Source organism: Nicotiana tabacum, chromosome 9, assembly GCF_000715075.1.
Source record: "Nicotiana tabacum cultivar K326 chromosome 9, ASM71507v2, whole genome shotgun sequence".
NCBI classification, from domain to species: domain Eukaryota; kingdom Viridiplantae; phylum Streptophyta; class Magnoliopsida; order Solanales; family Solanaceae; genus Nicotiana; species Nicotiana tabacum.
In genome coordinates this window covers 112,285,552-112,308,515 of record NC_134088.1, presented here as the reverse complement: position 1 = coordinate 112,308,515, position 22,964 = coordinate 112,285,552, and the positions used below count along the sequence as shown (strand labels likewise).

General features: G+C 33.9%; 2 protein-coding genes across 2 annotated transcripts; one reads left to right on the top strand and one right to left on the bottom strand.

Annotated features, from left to right (window-relative positions):
* The first annotated feature begins 4,975 nt into the window (after positions 1-4,975).
* On the top strand, positions 4,976-7,639 carry LOC107791623 (elongation factor 1-alpha-like). The gene is made up of 3 exons (XM_016613715.2): positions 4,976-5,132; positions 5,898-6,376; positions 6,455-7,639. Exons 2-3 carry the CDS (start codon positions 5,915-5,917, stop codon positions 7,334-7,336), a joined length of 1,344 nt encoding a protein of 447 aa, XP_016469201.1. The 5' UTR covers positions 4,976-5,132; positions 5,898-5,914; the 3' UTR covers positions 7,337-7,639.
* A 2,289-nt stretch (positions 7,640-9,928) lies between these two features.
* Positions 9,929-20,086, bottom strand: LOC107791621 (ABC transporter G family member 3). The gene is made up of 12 exons (XM_016613714.2): positions 19,927-20,086; positions 18,028-18,653; positions 17,855-17,934; positions 16,842-17,128; positions 14,979-15,150; positions 14,146-14,259; positions 13,708-13,836; positions 13,126-13,317; positions 12,693-12,779; positions 10,729-11,001; positions 10,317-10,424; positions 9,929-10,216 (listed from the first exon to the last, which is right to left on the bottom strand). The coding sequence occupies exons 2-12, from the start codon at positions 18,497-18,499 to the stop codon at positions 9,959-9,961; spliced, it is 2,172 nt and encodes a 723-aa protein (XP_016469200.1). The 5' UTR covers positions 18,500-18,653; positions 19,927-20,086; the 3' UTR covers positions 9,929-9,958.
* Positions 20,087-22,964: the final 2,878 nt, after the last annotated feature.

Genomic DNA, 22,964 nt, shown 5'->3' with positions numbered 1-22,964 from the left:
TAGTTGAAACAACAATGGTAGTTTTGAAGAAAAAAAGACAATAATAAATGATTTTTTGTTTTTCTAAAACGTCAAATATTTTAAACAAATTCAGTTTGTCAAAATTACTAATATTTAAAATAGAGAAGAGCAGCATTTTTTAGTCAAGCATAGAGTACATATTTAAATTTCTTGGTTAAGGATCAATGTGTAAGCAACCGAGCATTCTTGTCTCACATGAGCAGACATTAATAGCTACATATTGTTTGCTTAAGATACACGCATGTCACTAGGAACTGTAGGAAGTAACAATAAAGATCAAAATGTTTTGCTTGGGTTTGCTTAACTTTTACGTTTGATACAGACCTCATTTAGGGGAAGTGAGTGATTAGCAGAGAAACAAGGAAACATTCTAGGAATAAAACTGCGGGATCTCAGGGTTTTGTTCTAATTAAGCACAGATTAAGAGCCCTGGACATAAGAGATTTTTCCTTCTTTTTTTCACTTTTTTTTTCTTTTTTCGAAATCAGTATTTATTCATAAAATTTTCAATTTTCACTTGAATATGCATTTTGAAAATTTTAAAAACTCCAAAATGTTGTTTTTCAAAATTTTCACTCAAATCACTCACAAAACTTCAAAAATAACCCAAAATTATATTCATGTCCAGACACAACTTTAAATTTCAAATACCATTTTCGCTTAATTTTTTTTTTTTTCCTATTTTGGAATTTTATAATTGTTATGTCCAAACCCCGCATTAAGTCTTTCATTGCAAATGTTGCTGACAAATGAAACATTACCTACAATCTCATGCCTGCCAAACATGATGTGTCTTTACCGAATCTTGAGCACTAATTTGATTAAGACTGTAATGTCTGTTTATTCTGTGTATATTTGTTGGCTATTGGAAGAGCCGACCAAGTTTACCGTCCTTTAAATTACTAATTCTTGCTTATCTTTTTCTGTATTATAGTTGTCCTTTTTTTAACAGAAAGAATATAAAAAAAGAAAAGAAAAGGATCAGTCTGCTTGATTATTCATTTTATTTCACAATTAAATAAATTAAAATGGGGGACGTGCTGCTTTCCACTTAAGATTCCAGCTCCTCCATTTTAGAAAGAAAATTGCCATTTCAAACTCTCCATAGATTACAATGTGAACTCTTCAATGACCTATTGACCTACTCTTTGTATATTTTGTAGAATTTGGTTTGGTTATATCTTTTCTTACCTTACTATCATACACATGCTAATGGTATGCTCTAAGCGGCTAATAAATTAGGAGGAGAACGATAAGGTCTCAGGTTGATTTTAACGGAGATAAAAATATTAAATAATCTTTTTTCATTTACAATTAAGTTTTGATGGACAGAATTATCTCGCAATTTATTAGTGGGAGATAGCACGTACCTCACGAAATAGTCAAGCGATCTTTATACTGATAGAAAGTAATAATCAAAGTGTGTGCATACTGACTCGAATAACATTGTCTTACGAAAATTGTCCCTAGCTAAGGGATAGTTCAAGAGAAAGTATTTCTAGTTGCAGCACGAATTTGAATTTTGATAATCTCTTGATTGTTATTATCCGATGGATATATTATTATGTTTACAAAAATATCTTATCTTATGTTTGCAATAATATATTTGTAGTACAAAATTGTCAGAAGATGTCGACATCATAATGGCATGAAAAGCAAAATGTGGACATAGAATATATTGCTACGACGCAATGTTTTGGCTTGGAGGCCAAGCAAATTTGATCAATTGCGTTCAAGACCTGATGCTGGAAGGGTCAATAGTCCACCTGATATATATTAAAAAGAAAAAAATTATATTTTTTAATATATATACATTGAAAATTTCTCGGCCAAAAAAGTGAGAATAATTAAAAAGAAATCATTCTTTTTGAAAGAAACTTAAAAAAAAATTACATGCCATTGGAACAGATGGAGTAATAAATAAGTACGAGTAGCACATGAAGTAAGTAACTTAGAAAAAGAACTTGTAATTTATTGAAGTGGTACACGAGTAAATTATATTTTTACATAGTAATTTAATTATGTAAATAAACATTTTTTAGTGGTTTAGAAAATGTGAAACAATCTATATACTACTATATTAAAAGCACGAAGACACTTGACGAAATGTCGTTCACCTTTATTGTCATTTAAAGATAGATTTTACACTAGACAAAAATAGTAATTTAATATAGTTAGGTCTTTTTATTTTCCTAATATTTAGGACTTTGAAATCAACTAAAATTATAGTTATAAAATATTTCCTTATTTGAACTATTTAGAAAGTCCTAATATTTAAGAATTTAAATCAAGTAAGCTTTTATTTATGTAAATTCTTTCCTTGTTTGTATCGAATAAAATAAGTACTAACATATAATTATAAGTATGATTCTTCCATATAGATTAAATAATCCTAATTCCACTCAAAGAACGTTTGTACAAAATTAACTTTGTAATTATGAGTATGTTTCTTTCTCTAGATACAAACGAACCAAAACATTCTTATAAATAATGAAGCTTAAAATAAAATAACAAGCCAAATATTGTATTTATCGAAAACAACGAAGGTTTTGGCTTTAAAAAAATTAGTTAGTGTTAGTTGGAAGAATTATTTTGAAAACTAACATTTTGGTTAGTTGTCATGTTTTGAATTTAAAAATAAATATTCTGAAAGGATAAAAAGTAATTGCTCATGTTCAAGAAAATTAACATAACAATAAGTATAAGTATTTAAAATACCTAATAACCTAAAATTTTAAAGAGAGAATTATATAGAGTTAACTGTCACATAGTGAAAATTGATCTATATACCAACTTTTATACCTTTTGAAAAACTAATTTTTTTCTTCAATAAGTAAATCCACGTTTAAAATATTTGTCTAACTTGTAGAACTAAACCTTATTTTAATTTTAACATGTATTTTATATTTTTACTGCTTCTAGAATAGTATTAGCATAGTCTTTTGGGAACCCGTGAATTGCATATAATTTTATTACAATCATAGACGCTAGGTTCTTTACTAATTTATTGAAAACAATTAATATATTTTTTCTTATTAATTAAAGTATATAGCACAATTTGTATTTGCGAGAAAAAAGGCATATTTTGTCAGTTAGTTAAATTATTTGTCTTTTTTATAATGAACTTAAGAATACATAACTTTTCAAATAAATTTTACATAATAATTTAAATGCTCAAGGATTAATGTGTTCTTGCTAAAACTAAAAACGAAGAATGATAACTTGTGAAATTAATGTAATCATATTATAAAAATTTTAAGTTGAATATATTGACTGACATGATTGAGGGCTTATATGGGGTATAGTTTCTTTGCTTATTGTGTTAACTAGATAGGTTCAACAATTACTATTGTTAAGAACTTATATTTTTCTACAACATTTATTTTATCACTCAAACATAATTTTTAATAGAATAATTATGTAATATTTTAATAGTTTATACTCATCTAGATAGCGTTCACGCGCAATGGTTCGTATTTTTACCCTTTAATACTAGCTTTCACGTTGGACAAAATAATAGTTTAAGTTATTTTCCTAAATTGTAGGAAACGCCATTTAATTATTTTTCTAATATTTAAGAATAATCGCTTAATTATTTTTCTAACTCTTAGGACTTTGATCTAAAAAATCATGTTGTTTAATTGGAGTCCTTCATATATAAACTCTATTTAGATTTAAGGTATTGAATTCTAATCATTTCGCGAGTATTTTTTTATATTGGGTTTACGAGTATTTTTTTTGTTATAAAAATTTATGTTTGGTAGTCCTTATTTTCTTTTTCTTGGTGTATGTGTCCTTATTTCCTCTCTTTTCCCCAAAGTTTTAGGAGTACTTGTTAAAGATGTACGAGTAATTCTTTTAAATAATAAAATGCTCATTGAATTATTTTCCCCGTAGTTAGAATTTTAACATATATCCACTAAACTCTTGTTATTAAATATACTTGGGAGTAAGAATAAATATCTAGCAATCACAAACATAGTAATCTCAATCAGTTCTAATTTTTTTAAAATTGAAGTATCGAGCTTAAATAAGAAAATATTTTAATTTTAAGAAAATAAAAGAAAGAGAAGTGTTGGTTATAAAGTCCAAAAGTGATGTCATAGCGATTTTTTATTACACTGAATGTAGAATTCTTATTGGATAAAAATTATAATTACAGTTTTATATTTTAAACTTTGGATGAGCTAATATTAATATTTCAATCAACAAAAAAAAAGTATTCTCTTTAACGTTAAAAACAATCCTAATTAACCAAAAAGTCTTTGATTTAATTAATTTGCGTTCTTTTCAAAATTTATTATAAAATCGATTATAATTTAGCAGTAATAGTCAAACTGTAAACAATGCAAACGTTAAAAACAACAAAGATAAACCATTAGAAGACAAAATACATTCTAAGTGAGTTGCCATTAATTAATTTTCTTTCTTTTTATATTCATTTAAATAAGTGACAACTCCCTATGCTTTTCTAGGTATAAAGTTACTTATTTTAAAATATTAACTTATTGTCACATTTTAAAACTTAGCATTTGATAACTCGATTTACATGTTACTCGTATAATCATATTTTATTGATTGACGCTAAGCACACGTGTAATGCACGTACACTAAAGCTAGTAATATTCAAAAGTATGGATTTAGTGATCAATAAAATCAATACAGTAAAAGGATAATCATAAAGTCTCAGGTTAAAAAGTTTCAACAAAAATAAAAAAAAAAATTGGTGATTTTTTCTTATCCGATTAAATAAAAATAGGTAAATTAACATGTGTTAGCGGGAGAAAACAACTAACGAAGTAACTATTGGAATAGTTGAGGTGGCGAAAACACGACATGTAAAAAAATTTGAAAAAAGAAAAAGAAAATGTGGAAACAAAAAACATAGGTTAAAAAAAAAGACGCCGCCGTTGATCATTTAGGTATAAGAAAGAAAAAAGATCTGAGGGGTAATTAGGTAAACCGACTAAACTGCGGCACTAAGAGAAGCCCTAGCTCCACTCATCCTTCGCCTATAAATAGTCCCCAATACCAACCCTGAAACCCTAATTCTCTCATTCATTTTCGCCATCTTTCTGCTGTGCGGCAACAGATCTATATTTGCTTTTAAGGCTAGATCTAATCCTCTTTCGTTTCTCTTTAGTTTATATAGACTTGTTGTTAGCTTTGATTAATCTGATTCATTCATATCTGTTTGATGATATCTTCATATGTATGTTTTATACGATTGTTAGTTTAATTTTAAAAAAATATGCGTGTTGTATGATTGGTGTGGTAAATTGATTACATCTAGACTTTTAAGTTCTTTGAGTTTGATGTGTTGTGCATTATCAGATTCTATAATTCGTTGATTAGATAGTAAGTTTTGATTTTTAGTAGGCTGTTGTGGTTGATTGTTTCTCCATGAATCAACTCGATAATTGAAATGGCTCTATCGGACTTTGAAACTGGCTTGATTTTGATACTTATTAGTAATATCTGTCTAGATTTTTCATGCTTTGCTGTGCACGTATGATCTGTTTATGATTCGTGGATTAAAAGTTACTCACCTGTTTTTTACACCAATCCAATGACATGACATGTTTCTTCACATACACTTTTTTCACTTAACCGTAGTTGATAAATACACATGATTACCATAATTTTTTACCTTAATTTATTCCTTGTCAATTTTTACATATTTTTACAATTTTTACTAATAAATTTTTTACTCAACATCCTATGTTAGTTATTCTTGTTTCCTGAAATGTATGTTTGCTATATTCTGTGTGATTTGTTATATTGTTGTGGACACACATCACCCATTATATTGTGGCTGCTTTGGACACATTATACCTGTGTGTATTAACTTGGAGAGCTTGTGTTTATTTTTGCAGTCCTTTTTTCAATTAACATGGGTAAAGAGAAGGTTCACATCAACATTGTGGTCATTGGCCACGTCGACTCTGGTAAGTCGACTACCACTGGTCACTTGATCTACAAGCTTGGTGGTATTGACAAGCGTGTCATTGAGAGGTTTGAGAAAGAAGCTGCTGAGATGAACAAGAGGTCATTCAAGTATGCCTGGGTGCTTGACAAACTAAAGGCTGAGCGTGAGCGTGGTATCACTATTGATATCGCCTTGTGGAAGTTTGAGACCACCAAGTACTACTGCACTGTGATTGATGCTCCTGGACACAGGGATTTCATCAAGAATATGATTACTGGTACCTCCCAAGCTGACTGTGCTGTCCTGATTATTGACTCCACCACTGGTGGTTTTGAAGCTGGTATCTCCAAGGATGGACAGACCCGTGAACACGCACTGCTTGCTTTCACCCTTGGTGTCAAACAAATGATTTGCTGCTGCAACAAGGTTTGCTTTTATTTGTAGTGGCTTTGTAATTGAAGAATGATGTTGTGTGTTTGCTGATCAGCTTTATTCCTTATGCAGATGGATGCTACCACCCCCAAGTATTCCAAGGCTAGGTACGATGAAATCGTGAAGGAGGTTTCTTCCTACCTCAAGAAGGTAGGATACAACCCTGACAAGATCCCCTTTGTCCCCATCTCTGGTTTTGAAGGTGACAACATGATCGAAAGATCAACAAACCTTGACTGGTACAAGGGCCCAACACTTCTTGATGCTCTTGACCAGATTAATGAGCCCAAGAGGCCCACAGACAAGCCTCTCAGGCTCCCACTTCAGGATGTTTACAAGATTGGTGGAATTGGTACTGTCCCTGTTGGTCGTGTGGAAACTGGTGTCCTCAAGCCTGGTATGGTTGTTACTTTTGGTCCCACTGGTCTGACCACTGAAGTTAAATCTGTTGAGATGCACCACGAAGCTCTTCAGGAGGCACTTCCTGGTGACAATGTTGGATTTAATGTCAAGAATGTTGCGGTTAAGGATCTCAAGCGTGGGTTTGTTGCTTCCAACTCCAAGGATGACCCAGCTAAGGGTGCTTCCAGCTTTACCTCCCAAGTCATCATCATGAACCATCCAGGACAGATTGGAAATGGATATGCTCCAGTTCTTGACTGCCACACCTCCCACATTGCTGTCAAGTTTGCAGAAATTTTGACCAAGATTGACAGGCGTTCTGGTAAGGAGATTGAGAAGGAGCCCAAGTTCTTGAAGAATGGTGATGCCGGTATGGTTAAGATGATTCCCACCAAGCCCATGGTTGTTGAGACCTTCTCTGAGTACCCACCATTGGGACGTTTTGCTGTGAGGGACATGCGTCAAACTGTTGCTGTTGGTGTTATCAAGAACGTTGACAAGAAGGACCCAACTGGTGCTAAGGTCACCAAGGCTGCTCAGAAGAAGAAATGAACGTTGCAGTTCAATTCTGGTGTTACTCGTGATATCTACTACAATAAAGTGTGTTTTGGAGACATTGTTTTCTCTGCTTGTGGTGTTTTTGTACGGTCTTTAATGTGGTTCTTAGGTTCTTGTTTTCTGCTGTGTATGTCTGGAACCAGCTCTCAGAGCTGGGTGCTTGACAGGCGGTGGCGAGGAAAACTTTGTTGGCTGTCTGTATTTTCTTTTGAGGTACCTTGGTTATCCAAGGTGGCTCGGAAGTTTTGTTTGTTATGTTGCTTAAGATACTGAATTCGAACTTATTTTTGTGTTGAATATGTTTTTCTATTCCTTTTTTCTGGTAGTTGTATACCTATAGCTTTAAAGGACCTTGCTTTCTCCATGATCTTGGTTTAAACTACTTGTTACCTTAGTGTGTGTTTGTAATTTCAACCTCTGCTAGAAGAAATGGTATCTGTTAAAGGGATCGTATTTATAATGGATTGGAACTCTAGTCCCAAGTGTTGATGCTCTCCATTGAGTAGGGTTTATTTCTCCATTATCTTTTGTGTGCATCGCCTTACTGAAAAGGTAAATTAGTTGTCCCTTGTTCTTTTTTCTTTTGCTAATTTGTCTTTCTCGTTTTCCTTCTCTTATCCGAATATATGTTCCAGATATCTTCATTGCTAAATAGAAAAAGCCTAGAATATTTGATCCGTCTTCTGTTTCATTGTTCAAGGTCAGGCAATTGTATTTGTGCTAATGTTGTCCGAATCGTTGGATATGCATTTGCTGTTTCAGTTAACAGTGGCTCAAATATCATTGTACGATGCAATCGAGAATAGGAAATACCTGCATGGATTCTATGTTGATTTGAAATGTTCATGAATATATTGCTATATTTGGTTGAATAAATTTTTCGGTTCGACCAAAAAAAAAGATCATGAACATATACTTTGAAATTGAAGAGGATTTCCCATAAACTTAGCCTTGAAGTGACCAGTGCCGTACAACTCTTTCATTTGATCTAAGAGAGCCATATATATTTCTGTTTACAACACGTTTAGCAAAGGAGGATCTTGGAGAAAACCAGATTAAGAGCATAAATTCTGGAGATGTTATGAACTCTATTTCTTTAGCACAGTCCAATGCTGAACGTATATGTGGCTCGAGCATCTTTTCTGGGTTTTGATTTGAGGCTATTATTGCCCTATATAAAGTGTGCCTCAAGAATGATACAAGATGATTTTTACTCCAAATGAAAGTTGAAACTGGATGGTAAAGTACAAAGAAAGTGATGGTCTGGGAATTAAGGAGCCAACTTTTAAACTTTCGGAAGGGTACGACGAAAGTGATGGCCTCATTCTAGGATGTTAGTCTTTCACCATCTAACCTGTTTAGTCTCAAACTATAAGTGATTGTTTGACCCACGTACTAGTAATGCAGGGAATTTTTGTTATTTACATAGTGAAGTTCCTTCTATTTTTTTCCCTTTCTTAATTTTTTTTTTTTTTTTGGGGGGGGGGGGGGGGTTCTCTAGTTATTCTTATCTAGGGTCGTTATATAATACATGTATTCTTATTCTTACATAATTTATGCAGTTATAAGCAATATGGAGTTCAGAATGAGGCCAGCCACACGATATACTAAGTTACGCGACAATTGTTTTTTCTTGTACGACCAACTAAACATCGTAAAACTTATGTGGAATTTCATGCTAAGATATTTCTTTAATGCGGTAAATCAATCGACCCCTAGAAGTTGCAGTTGAGTACTATCCTGAATATCTTGTTGATGTTATAAGCAAAATTAAATTATGGTAGATGTCTACTCTTCACCATTATCTCCATAACTCAGTCTCACACTACGCTAATACTTGTGGAGTTATGATTGTAACTCCATAACCTCCCCAATGATCTTCCTCTCAAATGCTTAATGACATGTTCAATGACATATTTTACAATAGTGATTCTTCACTTTTCATGCCTATATAAAGGCCTTGCAATAGATAGGAAAAGACACACAACTGAAGAAGAAATAAGAATCTCTATCTCTTTCTCCTATATCTCTTAGTTTGTTTTTTCTTGTTATATATTGTTACTTTGAGATATATTTTATAACAGTTAGAGAGAATGTATTCATGTAGCCAGATTGCAACAAACCTGGTCCAACTACAAGCCCAGGCAATCCCATTGATCATTTTCTCACATGTTAGAGCCCCATGAGTCGAGTAACAAAAAAATTCAACCTTAGTATCAAGATAGTTTTTGTTCTTAGATCAGAGCACAATAATTATGCGCGAACTGTTTAGGAGTGAATGGTTAATCAGTTTAACAAATTGGGTTTTCCCAAAGTAGCAGGCTACAGCCTAACAGGTAGTCACAACTAAGTATGATTTTTGAGTTCTGGGGGCAGAACTAGGTAGGAAAACTTCTTAGTGGAAATGAAGAGAAATTATTCTGACTGTTCCTCATCCCTACAAGTATATGCTTAATAATTCTAAATCCGGGCACGAGCTCAAAGTTAACAACAAGGCATTACTGACTGGTTGAATGCACAGGAGAACCAAGGGATATGGTGAACAATTATTTACTTCAACATTGTATAAGCTATGAAACAACAAACTGAAGCCAATAGTTGGGAGCAGTATAGTATTTATCTTGGATTCCTTGTGTTTTGCTTACATAGAAAAAGTTTGCGGACAAAGATGTTTTTCCTCACACAAAACTTGAGCAAAACAAAAACAACAACTCTGTATGCGACGGCCATAAGAAACAATACTAACAAATTTTTCCACTTAGAGTTGTTGTCAGTAGATATGTCATATACATTTTGCAAAGCCTGATTTCCAGATATGGTCCTCACCTGACCAACTGCGAAAGAGGTTTCAATGTACTCGTTCTCCAAGAGTCCCTGAAACAAAGATACAGATCTTAGATATACAAAAGAGATGACCAACTGACATGCATTTGAAAGAATTTATAGCCAACTATTCAGCCGATATCAAACTTACCTGGATAGAGTAAGTATGAAAAGCTAAATAAGAAATGGGGTACATCCAAACTGGTCCAGGCAAAGCACTTCTGATTCTTAAAAAGCCAGCGGAAAGAATCATTATCACCTGAAATAAAGAACACCAGAGCCGTTTGAAAGAAGCCAGATGTGAAATCAAATAAATCCTAGACAGGGAAAGATCTCTCTTTGACAGATGAAAAAAAGGAAAGATCTCAAGTATAAGAACCCTATACATCAGTAAACTTGAAAGCAATAACTTCAGATAGAATCCAACTCCCCTGATTCCCTTGTCAGGACTAGAACCTTATAAAGTAGTAGAAACTCATACAGCCTCCATCACTGAAATATGTAAACTTCATTCCAGGTAAATAGTATCTCTTCAATATATTAAGTTTTAAGATGGAACTCACATGTATGGACACCAAAGTTAAGATGCTCCAGAAGATATCTTGCCAAATGGAAGTAACAGCCAGTACCAATCCTTCATTTACCAATAGACATGTGAAGAAATTCAGCACGAAATACATCAGCAAGCTGAACACATCCCGCAGCCCAACAAGAAAATAGAAGACGAGACTTGATGAAATGGAGATGAGAAACAAGAAAGGAATGCTGGCAAAAAGTTGCCCAAGTAGGAAAAGAAATGCCCCAGAATGCTGGTTTGATTCTTCGCAGGCATACATCTGCATGTAATGGAAACAACTTGATTAGCTTTTTGCTTTTTTCATTTCTTTAGAGCCTGATGGCCAAAGTACAAACTGCCATACATCAGGATGAACAACAAAACCAAACTTATACAAATCAAGTAAAAAGTGATTAGTTCAATTGAAGGACAGGTTAGATACGCACTTTACTAATTATCCTGCCTCCAGGGAAAATAATTAAGACCTTAATGCCACAAGGCCTTCGGCCTTACCAATTGAGCTCAGTCTCATTAGTATGTGATTAGATTATTAATCCACACAATGCATGTGTGATACAACTCACATAAAAGCAATGTTTCCATGAATGTACTACATGGAAATGAAGGTATAGTATTCAGGGGCGAAGGCACGTTGAGCCAAGTGGTGTCAACCAACACTGTTTGGCCGGAATTTTTATTCATTTATATACATGTAAATAATCTGCAAAAGGAAATACTTCTAAATATAACTAAATACCACCACATAACATAAGAGCTATGTTGGCCCGCTGGTGAAATGCTCCAATTTCTACTTGTGGGTCAAGCGTCCGAATCCCCGCTAGGTTAACGATTTTCTTTTCTTAATTTTTTAGCATTCTTCTGGAAAAATATAGGAAAAACCAGCAGGCAGCAGGCCTTGAACCTTCAACAGCTTACCAAAAAATTATTAACTAGACCAACCTAGCCACCATCCATTATGTGCATGTCACTGCCAGGAATAAACAAAATCTACCAATTTCTTACCTAAAAAGGAGTAACTGAACAAACTGAGAGGCCATGAAATTGAACAAAGCAAGACTTATGGAATCGAATGGATGATGAGGAGTGTATGTTTGGTGTCTTTTACAGAAAAAAAATTTTTTAGTGATATTTCTACTGAATCTATGGATACATTTCAAAAAGTAAAAGCTCGTCACGGAGAATTGAGTAGTGTATTTGAATTGTATTTTTCTAAAATATGATCTTGTTAAAGTGATCTATTCATTTGCACTCTTTAAATTTCGACAGCGGTTACAAAAAATCCTGCGTACGACCTGATAGTATTGTTCTTGAGTACCATACTGTTCTAGCTGCTTTAAGGATGCAAGTTCAAAAGCATTCTTGTTTGGCCTGATGAATTTTAGCCAGGAAATTGACTTAAAGCAACATACCGGGAAAGTTTATATTGTTAGAAGAATATATGGAGATACTTCACCAGGCGGAGAATCCTAGTTCTGAAATTTTTAGTCGAAAACCTTCGAGCAAATATTTCTTGATATTATTCCCCCAAATCTTATACAAGTATATCACTGGAGCTCATAACTTCACAACTTTAAGCGATCATTTAGTTTGCATAAAGATGATAGAAACGGTGGAAAATAACCTCTAGCATTTCGAATACAGAGATTGAAACACAGAAATAAAAGAAAACTATAGTGTTGGGTCTGTAATATTGAACTTGATAGTCCAGGGAATTAAAGAAGGAACCAGATTAAAAATTACTTGTCTTGACGAGAATGGCAATGGCCTACTAAGCGACCACAAGAGGATTATTACACTCTACAGTTTCCCTATCATGCAGCCCCTTATGTTCTGAGGACATGCATTTCTCGTATACATTTCCAACAAGAAATCAGTATATGTGCAATAAGTTCTATAAGTATCCTGGTGTGCTATCCACCAAAAGAAACACGGAAAAGTTATTGGAATCACCTTGATTTCCTTCATTTGTGCAGGTACACCGGCAATGCTCAATAGAGAGGTGAATGAAACAAATACAAAAACTGCAGCTACTCTTGTCTGCATGGCAATAAAGAGGTCAAAGTTTAAATTAGAAAAATAAGAAAGATGAATAGCAAAAAGTTATCATGAGCAGAACATCTAACAGCATAACGGAGAAGCACAGTCCATAAATGAACAAGTAATCGTGGTTTTGGAGAAATACATGCATTTCTTGGACTACATAAGATTATATGTTTCAATAAGACATAGTAATGGAAGTTGCATTGGCAAACAAAACGTAATATTTTAGGTAGCCAAACTTCTTGGAAGATGACATGCCCATATATCATACAACGCACCACTGAAGCAGGAAAAACAAAAGGAGAAAAGGACATATCTAATGTTTTGAATATTATTAGCTTACCACAACAGATGATAAGGAATGCCCCAATCCAGAAAATACAGTGCCAATGCAAAGTGCGAGAAGCATATAGAGAATCAACCTAAGCCAATAATATTTCCACTCCCTTGACATAATCAATAAGGATCTCCAAGTCAACACAGCAACTCGCATTATGTTGCCTACCCTTCCCTTGCTTTTGAGAGATGGACCTTCCTGTGCAACAATAGCAAGAAATCAGAGAGTATATTGAAGTTCAGGCGCTAAACCTGCGATGTCATTTGTGTGGCTATAAAAGCATGCCATTATGAAGAGGGAAAAAAAAAAAAAAAAAAAAAAAAAAATGCCATTATGGGTAAGATGGAAAATTTACACTTAGATTGTTTCTAGATATAGAAAGGTGCCATACTTTTTGGAGTGGACTAATAAGGAAATATATGAAACAAAAGGAGTAACTGTTTTACATAATGTGCATAATTTCATTGTCAACTGAATGAGTTACATATGTTAGCTTTCCAGATATGTATTTATACTTCATAAGTAGAAGTATTAAAATTTTGAGCGAAGTTCATAGTGACAGATATCAGATCTCCTGTAAAATCATACCTTCTCAGTGAGCTTCACTATCATTGTCTCGAGAGCAGCAGCATCTGTCGATGATCTATAGGTTGCTTCAAGGGTACGTATAGCAACAGCAGTATCCATGTTCACAGCTGACATGTCTCCATGGTCATCCTGTCCAGACAACAAGTGCAACAAACTTAAAGGAAGACTAGAAATTCTTTTTCTTTTCTTTTTCTTGAGGGCTGGTTGGACACTCTTATGGTAGCTTGCCTGAAATCATGACCTTTTTTGAAGAATTGACTCTAAAACAACAGACAGCAGCATGAGTGAGTCTTGAAGAATGATGATAGTTAACTCCACAAAAGTAGAACGGTAAAACTGTTCTATTTGATATTATTAGTTAACAAACCAACAACAACCAGTATGATTGAGTTTCTAAAGCAACAAAGTAGAAAAGTTCAAATAGTTTTATGCAATTACCTGCCAACTTTTGCACATTGCAATAATCCTGTCGAACTCTGTGTTTATGGCACGCAAGAAATGATCCGAAGGACTTTGCATGATTGGGCAAGGAAAACCAGCATTTGAAAAGTGCTTCATTAATAAATAATATGTCAGTCTCTGAAAGTTATCCGTACCGAGAAAATAATGCTGATTAAGGAAACACAGCTTCCCCACCCACTCCCACACCCTTTATTTTATAAACGCATTTGCTTCTTTTCCCCAAAGCCCTGTGATTCTGAAATATAAGCCCTTGGGAAAGTCTGGCCCCAATATTTCAAACATATTCTTTCCTCCTATTGATAATGAAACTGTATAATGAGCCATAGAAAGCTTTAACTGGCAGATGCTTGTATGCGAGCCACTTTTGGACTACTAAAATCCAGATGCTCAGTGTTACAAAATAAGTTCAGCAGAGACAACATTGCATCCACAGCTCAATAGTAAGAGAAGCATGCAACAAGAAGGTAACCACCCTAGCTATGAGTACCTTTGTACTTCAAATAATTAGCACCCTTAAATGAATGGTAATCCATAAAGCATTTATGCCTCAACTACAGGGCCACTTTTATCCTATAGTAGAGGATGCCATCTGAATTAAACATTTGGCTTCTTTGTTTTCAATAAGCCACACCCCTCAACTGTCTGGGAGTATTACATACAAGAAAAGAGCAACCAAAGCCCATCACAGCACCAATGTATATCACTTAGTATATAATTCTTCTATTTGATGCACTCCTGATTGCTAATAAGAGACACTGTACAAGAATCAAGAAGGGTATAGTGTATGGAAGCATACTCAGATATATTACCTGCAAGCAAGCCAATGTTTCCCCAAAAAACAGCGTATTTCCATCGGAGAGGAGGCAAATGCGGTCAAAAAGGCCAAAAACTTCAGTACTGCTTTGGTAAATGGTGAATATCAGAGTGCAGCCAGTACTTGCGAGCTTCTTCAGTGTAACCATCATCAGAAGTGCAGAAACACTGAACATGACAATTGATTAAACATCAGTAACTAAGAGGATGCATTAACAACATATATAATAGAGCGAAGAGCCTAAAACACCAAGTCTCAATCATAATGAATCACAAGTAAGATTATGTTGGGATAATTGATAAGACGGAAGAGAAACTTTAGAGAGAAGCATAATAGGACATTCATTTGATTGAAGACCCCCATAATTATTTCCAATATTCCAGAAAGTTATCAATTTTGACGCTGTCAGATGGAAAAAAGAAATGCAGTAACCATCAACCATATCTCCGTCAACTCCTAAATCGATGCTTCTATGTATGACAAAAAATAATTTCACGAACCATTGAACAAAAGCAACGGGTTGCATTTTTTTATGGATGATTGCGAAACTATTGAGCTCCATGTAGAAATCTAGCAATCCTAGATTCCATCATTTTAGTCTTTTGGAAATTAGCATCACTAAAGCTAAAATGCTTGCAATTGTTTTACTAATTGACCTTTTCAAGCATTTACTGTCAGAAGATTCATAGAATTCAAATAACTTGCACTTCTGTTCATAACGCTTCAAAAGCACCTGATCGATGCACAAACAAAACCTATTATATCATGCATAGCATTTCGATCCACTACTCCTGCAAGCTACCAAGCAGTACCTCAAATTCCTAAAGTACTCTAAAGCTATGGGAAATTGTTTTCCTGCAGTCCTTAAGTGATAGGGGGAAGTCCTCTTGCATTCTCTCTTAGGTAGGTCACTCCTGTATCTTCTGTCAGTGATCAGATCTGCTAGGGTTTTGTCATGCCATTAAGTAGTACGTGTGAATTTGTTCTTCTCAGGGGGGAATTTTAAAAGAAAAGAAAAGTTTATGAGTTACACTACCAGACATATTCGAGGCAGTCTATTGTGACCTGCTTACCTCTTTAGGCAAGAGCTATAACAGCTAAAGAATGATCGACAATAAAAAAAAACTTTTATCACTGATTAGTTTCTTAGATTTTTTCTGTTGGTTTAAGTTCTAGTCCAATAATCTCAGAAGACAAAAATGGCAACAAGAAATATAACAAAAGGTCCTAAAACTGCTAAGACAGGTTGTCAATGAGAGCTCCTTGGCCTAGGTAGCAGATTTACAGGCAATAGGAAGTTCAAATTTTCCTACTGGGAACAGACTTGGAACATACCAAAACAGCCACATATTTGATACTTTGTTTTCCTACATGCTATCTAAAGTAGATGAACAAAACGCCTCTTATAGTATGAGTTTAAAATACATTATGCCCTACTTTTTTGTGCCACAGACTATCCATCTGAAATGTTCCCAACAGTAAACAGTCAAATTCATTAAAATTTCGAACTGGAAGCTCGATTTGATATTTTCCATCAGACCAACTCTACTCAGATACTTCAATAGCAAACTCAATCTTTTTGTCTGCCACAGCATATGTAACATATACGACCGGCCAACCCTTGCCCATTTAATCCATGACATATTAGAGAAGACAGCTGTAAAATGCCTCAACTGTAACGTAGAGAAGATAGAACACGTTAAAGACTGGATTTTGTGGCTACTAAAAAGGTATAGCACACTACACAATCTGACAGCTCTCTTTAGCTAATTTAATTCAGATCTAGACACTGAGAAGATTATTTAGTGCAGTTACCGACAATGAATAGGTTAATATAAAGTTGGTCTAACAACTAAACCTGTCAAGTCGATAAAGGGGTTCATCTATAAATAAAATGTGTGGTCTCATAACAAGTTCCCTTGCAATGCTGACACGCCTTCTCTCGCCCCTTCGAAGACCTTTCATGTAGCAGTGGCCACCTATAAGTTTATTAGCATAATCTCCCAGTGACATAGAATCAATAGCGTCCTCCACCACACTCCTTTTCTGACAAAGGAAACCAGGAAGCTGAAGCAATGCTGAGTAATAGAGGAATTCACGCACTGTCAACGTTCCAATAAGAGTAGTTTCTCTGTCAACAAATCCCTGCAGACAAAACAAGCTCCTTATCAAAAGGCAAAGCTGATAAATAATAGCCAAGTTTCTCATCTCTAAAATCAAACTGAATAAAGTTATACTATTCTATCGTTTCTTAATAATACTGCATTACATTTTCATTAAGCTACTCACCGTTATAGTAATGACTTATGAGCTATTGTTTGGGTTGTGTATGGAGAGCATATGAGTCGATTCTAGTAGGTTTTCTCCAATATGGGTATAATGCGGATTTTATACACCCTTGAGCAAGGACTGGTGGTTATGATAAGAGAATTTCCATCTAAGGGTTAGGAACACATATGGCTTCACACACTAAATTCATTCAGGCAACTACTAATTCAACAAGGAAAAAACAAGCCCTCTTCTCACTATTAAAACGGTATCTACAATGATGGGATGGAGGGATTTCTTCCAACATTCAGTCAAATGCTACTATTGCAGGCCATCAGGGTTGTCGCATGAGAATCCTATTCTAGTTCTTGTTAGAGTCCAACTTCGATTGAGGGTATAGGTTGTACTCAATGAGCGCACACCCTAATCATGTACAGAGACGTTGAACTTTTATACAGCAAGACAATTAAACCACACAAATTACAATGTAAAAGTTCATGAAAGATAGGTTCCACATAGGATATTAAATAACAATAACCATGGGCAGGCATTTGCCTACTGTGAACAGCAACTCAACTACATGTGACAAAAGCATAGACTTACATAGGAACCATAAGGCATGCGCATTTTCGTCCCATTTACAAAAACCTCACCATACATTCTGGCTGAATTAGGCAACCTTCCTAAGGAAGAGAAACCAAAATGGGTTAGGAACAATTCATACGGATTGATAAAGGCAGTCAAATTAAATAGATGTTTGCCTATACAACACAAACCTGCAAGGGCTCTCAAGAGCGTTGATTTCCCTGACTTGGCAGGTCCCATAATTACAGTCATTGTTCCGGGCAATGCATAACCATTTGAACTCTTGACCACCTTATCAGAGTATCTTCTTTTTCCCTTTATAGAAACAGTCAAGTCTTTCCAGGCAATCGATGCCCCAGCAATTTTCCTTGTAATAACCGCCCCCTCCGGTAAAGGTGGAGACGGCAACGAACCACTATTAATCTTTGACAGGGAAGGTGAGGCTGGTGTAGTTGCAGCATTGATGGAGTCGCCTCCTTCGTCCACTTTGACCTCAATATCCGTGTCTTCCCAATCAGGAGAATCTTCAAATGAAATTGGTTGTCTAAGTGAACCAGGTTTCCTCAAGTAGAAGAAATTACTTGACGGCACCCTACTCGCTGGACTACTTGCTGAAGAAGATGAAGACCTGTAATGATCCAATTGGGACTGTATTTCTTCCATTTCTTTTCAATTCTCTAATTCTGCTCAACTATTGGAAAAACGGCACTCCGAACTGCAAATTCACACGGAAGGTGAAACACTGCAAGTATTTTTTACCAGTTCCTCAAAACTTCTTCCCCTTGACATAGCAGCAAGTAACTACTCTATAGATAACCTGCTACATATCGCCGTAAAATTTTAAATAAATGAAGAAGTTACAACAACAGTAGAAGTAACCACATTCAAGCAACTTTGAGCATCAAAAGGGCTTCCATACAGAATTTTTTGCATCAAACAGAATCCATAGCTGGTTGCATAAACAAGAGCTATTTCAAATTTATATCAATCATTCAATCACCAACGCATCCATCCCAAAGCTAGATGGCGCAACTACATGAATCTTCTATAATCCATCCACTCTATTTGGACCGATTTCATTTCACTACTTTAATTTGTTTTTTGTTTTTTTATAATCGTGGTGTCCGAGCCAGCTTGCGCGCACCTCGACTAATTTCACAGAGTACCTGCTACCTCCCACAATATAAGTTTCAGGTAACTCTGTCCATCAAGGCTTGGACATATACTTTAATTTATTTTTAAAATGTAAATTTAGGTGTTCTTTAAAACTAAAGGTTCTCCGCATATCACACTTAATCATACACTAACATACAAGTCCTGACCCCATTTAAAAAAGACTTCTGGCAAATACAAGACAGAGTGTAAGTTTAAGAAAGAATTTTTAAGTTTAATAATCTGACAGTGTAAACGTTTTTTCACACTACAGTGAATTTTAACATGTGATAGTAAAACCATCTTTACCAGATTAACAATTACTAACATTTACCAAGAGAGTCACCTCTAATTATTTAGTATGTGATTTCATTGTGTAGATATATTTTAACAGTCAGTGCATACAACTTAAAGTAATATCAGTTAAGATTTAATCCTTTGCTTCCATTTGTTAAATCTTTCAATTATATTTTCAAAAAAAAAAAAAAAAAACAGAATAGTAACTGGGTATAGGGATCAGAAGAGCTAGAGAACCTGTATAAATCTTTTTAAGCCTGAACATTTACAGAACCCCTTTTTTTCTAGAGAAATGCTTTATAGTATCTAATTTTATCCTATTAAAAATGAACAGAAAGCACAAAACTTTTGAGCTCAAACCAACACTCACCAGTATTTACTTGACAAATTAAACCTCTCGACTCACATAACGCCAAAGCTCACACCCAAAAACAAAGTAGAAATAAAGAAAAGTAAAAGCAAAAACTACACCAAGAAAATATATTCAAGCACGAATCGATTAAACCACAGCAAAATAGGTGGAGCAGAAATGATAACCACCCAAAAGGCCAAAAGCTGTGACAGAGATTGAGCTACCAAAATGAAAAAAAGAAAAAAGAGAAGCTACAAGCCTACCAGTAGGGAGAAGAAAGAGCACTAACCTGGATCTGAACACTGAAGAGAGAGAGAGAGAGAGAGAGAGAGAGAGAGAGAGAGAGAGAGAGGAGACTTGAGAAAGAAAAAAGAGTATGAAGAGTGCTGCTACTGAAGACAGTGAATACTGAATTGTCATGAGACTTGACACTCAAGTGTTAAATCTATAGAATCTTTTTAGCCCTTTTTTCCGGCTTCAAATTTAGCTCCTTCTCTTTCTTTTTTTTCCTTTTTCTTGTTAACATTAGCTTCTTCTTTTTTCTTTTAATTAGTATGTACTTTTTGTTATTTTAAAATTTAGAGTTTTGTTTGGACATGAAGATAATTTTGGGTTATTTATGAAGTTTTTGGTTGATTTGAGTAAAAATTTTGAAAAATAGTTTTTTGGAGTTTTTCAAATTTTCGAAAATTTTCAAAATGCATATTCAAGTAAAAATTAGAAATTTTATGAACAAACGATGATTTCGAAAAAAAATAAAATTTTTTTGGAAAATGGGGAAAAATTTCTTATGTCCAAACGGGCTCTTAGTTCTTACTCCGTATAAGGTACCCTCACGTCCACTTTAAGTATTTTTTTTGGCTCATTTTACACATATTAAGAAATTTACCTTTTAATATTAATTAATTAAATTGACCATATTAACCTTAATTGACTTATTGAAAATATAACAAACTACTATTTAGGCTTTTTACTCCAAGGGCAACTGTGGTAGGAAGAAGTTAATTCCTCCTTGATATCTGAAAAAATCAAATATTGTGGACCACAAAAAAAATCAAAAAATTATTTAAAGTGGACCGGAAGGAGTATTTATATTGGGATCTGATTGAAGTTTTATTCGCGCCTAAAATTCCTATATTTGAGGGTAATGCATTCCATGACAAATATGTAATTTGAACTCAAGACTTCTGGTTAACGATTACGGTGAAGTAATATCACTTCACCATAACTCTTGTTGGTTACAATTACATTAATTATTTGTGGTTACAATTACATGATTTCATTGTCTTTTTTCCTAATGGATGGTATATTTTTAATGTTATGTTATTCTTTTGTCATTTTAGTCGAATAGCAAACAGTAATTACAAATTTATTGCATTATATTTGACCTCGATTAAAGAAATTCATTTGCCAAAGTTTTTCAGTCATCGTTATATTTTAATTCACATGTTTTTTCTATGCAGCTTATTGATAAGTATGAGTGTCAATTCAAATGAAGAATTGTTAGTATTGTAATAATACTATTGTGCGCTCAATTGGTAATGAAAATAAGTTAGTACTAGTAGTTACTAGTTAGTACTACGCTATACGTGTTAGAACTTGTGAATTATTTAAAGAATTATTAATGGGGAGAAAAAGTCAAAGTAGAGAGGGGAACACAAACCTTTTCTTCTTTTTTCTTGAAAAGAAAAATGTGTTAAAGAAAAAGATACATCTGCAATTTGAATTTAGTTGAGTAGAAGCTAAGTGTCTTTATTAATAAGATTAATGATAATTATAATTACAACCCCCTATATCATAATTAAAGAAATGGTTAGTAGTATAATTAAAGTAATTACTTTTTCTTTCTTTCTTTTTCCAGCTTGGATCTTTCATGATTAGGGCATGTTTAGACAAATACCAACTCAAAAAAATTATCAAATCCTTCTGCACATTTTTTTCTCATCTTTTTCCTTTCTTCCTTTGTGCTGTCTGGAATATATTTCCATAAGATTTTTGGGTCCAAACCTTTTCCTTGCCTTGTATAAATAACATAGGTATATTTAGGTTTTATTTCAAAAATTCAAATTGCCTTTAATCGAACATAAATAAAGTGAATAAAGACCTTTGTTTCAACTTATTTAGCAACGGCTATTATACTGTAAACTACCTCTTGTCCCAGCATTTCTAGGATATTTATAATTTTAGGAAGTTCTACGCCCACTTTTAGCAAAGAATACGTTCATATCATATAAAGGAACTATTCCATCTAAAATCTTAACAAATAGAATTAATGTGCGCTGTTCTGCAAACTCCATTTTACAAATTATTGGGTAACTTTACTAAATGATGTTTGAGAAAGTCTGCATGCTAATTATCATCATTGTAAGAATTATTACTCTTATTAAGAAGATCGAGATGGACGAGGAGAAGGAATAAGCAATATAATTAAGAAAATAGAACAGCAAAGAGGAACGTTCAAAATTTGAAATTAATGAATTCTGAGTAAAAGTAATTTATTTATTATCATTAGTATTATATATAAAATCTTGATATTTTTTTCTCCAGTATGTCACTCCGTAAAGCATAGCAAGAAAAATAATTGAATTCTTCTCTTTTTTTAGGAGAAATCCTTTGATTGCATATTAAAAATATAGATCTTTGTCTCTTTTGTTCCACTAATTAAGACAATTTTTCACATGTTCGTGTTGGCTCCAGACCAAGTGAAGGGTTTATCGATTATTATTATTATTATTATTATTCAATAAATAACGTAAACCGGCATTATTATTATATTTTTTTTACGAATAAAAAAGCGTAAACCGGAAATGGTCCTACATGGATTCCCCGAATCAAAAGGAAGAGCTTGTATTTTGTCTTGCGATTGAACCAACTTTTGACCATATATAGCCAGAGGTTGTGCTCAAGTCGGCACCATTATGCCCCCACGCGCCTTGTATTCACGTCAACTAGCTCATGTGTTTTAGCTATTTTTTGTTTCTATAACTTATACATTTTGGTCGGATGGACATAGTTTGGACAAATTCGAAATTCGAATTGTTTGAATTTTTGAATTATGGATTGGATTTCGGATTTAATTTAAAATTTTTGGATTTTGGATTAGATATTAGATTTGGTACTTCATTTTTTTTGATATCCGAAAATTCAAAAATTTTATATTTTATATTTAGTCAATTATTCATATGCCAATAGTAACAAGTCTAATATTCTAATCATGAGACATAATCTTATATATTCAATAGTAATTATTAAGTTACTATGAGAATACTTCTATCTGGATATGATTTTACTATTGTTATTTCTTATCGGCCTTACTAATGTATTTGT

Excerpts from the sequence above, each read along its gene's own strand:
- LOC107791623 (XM_016613715.2), top strand. The coding sequence starts at position 5,915 with ATGGGTAAAGAGAAGGTTCACATCAACATTGTGGTCATTGGCCACGTC. Across the intron at positions 6,377-6,454 it reads TGATTTGCTGCTGCAACAAG|ATGGATGCTACCACCCCCAA; the intron begins GTTTGCTTTTAT and ends TTCCTTATGCAG.
- LOC107791621 (XM_016613714.2), bottom strand. The coding sequence starts at position 18,499 with ATGGAAGAAATACAGTCCCAATTGGATCATTACAGGTCTTCATCTTCT. Across the intron at positions 12,780-13,125 it reads ATTCCTTATCATCTGTTGTG|ACAAGAGTAGCTGCAGTTTT; the intron begins GTAAGCTAATAA and ends ATTGCCATGCAG. Across the intron at positions 10,217-10,316 it reads TTCATACTTACTCTATCCAG|GGACTCTTGGAGAACGAGTA; the intron begins GTAAGTTTGATA and ends TCTTTGTTTCAG.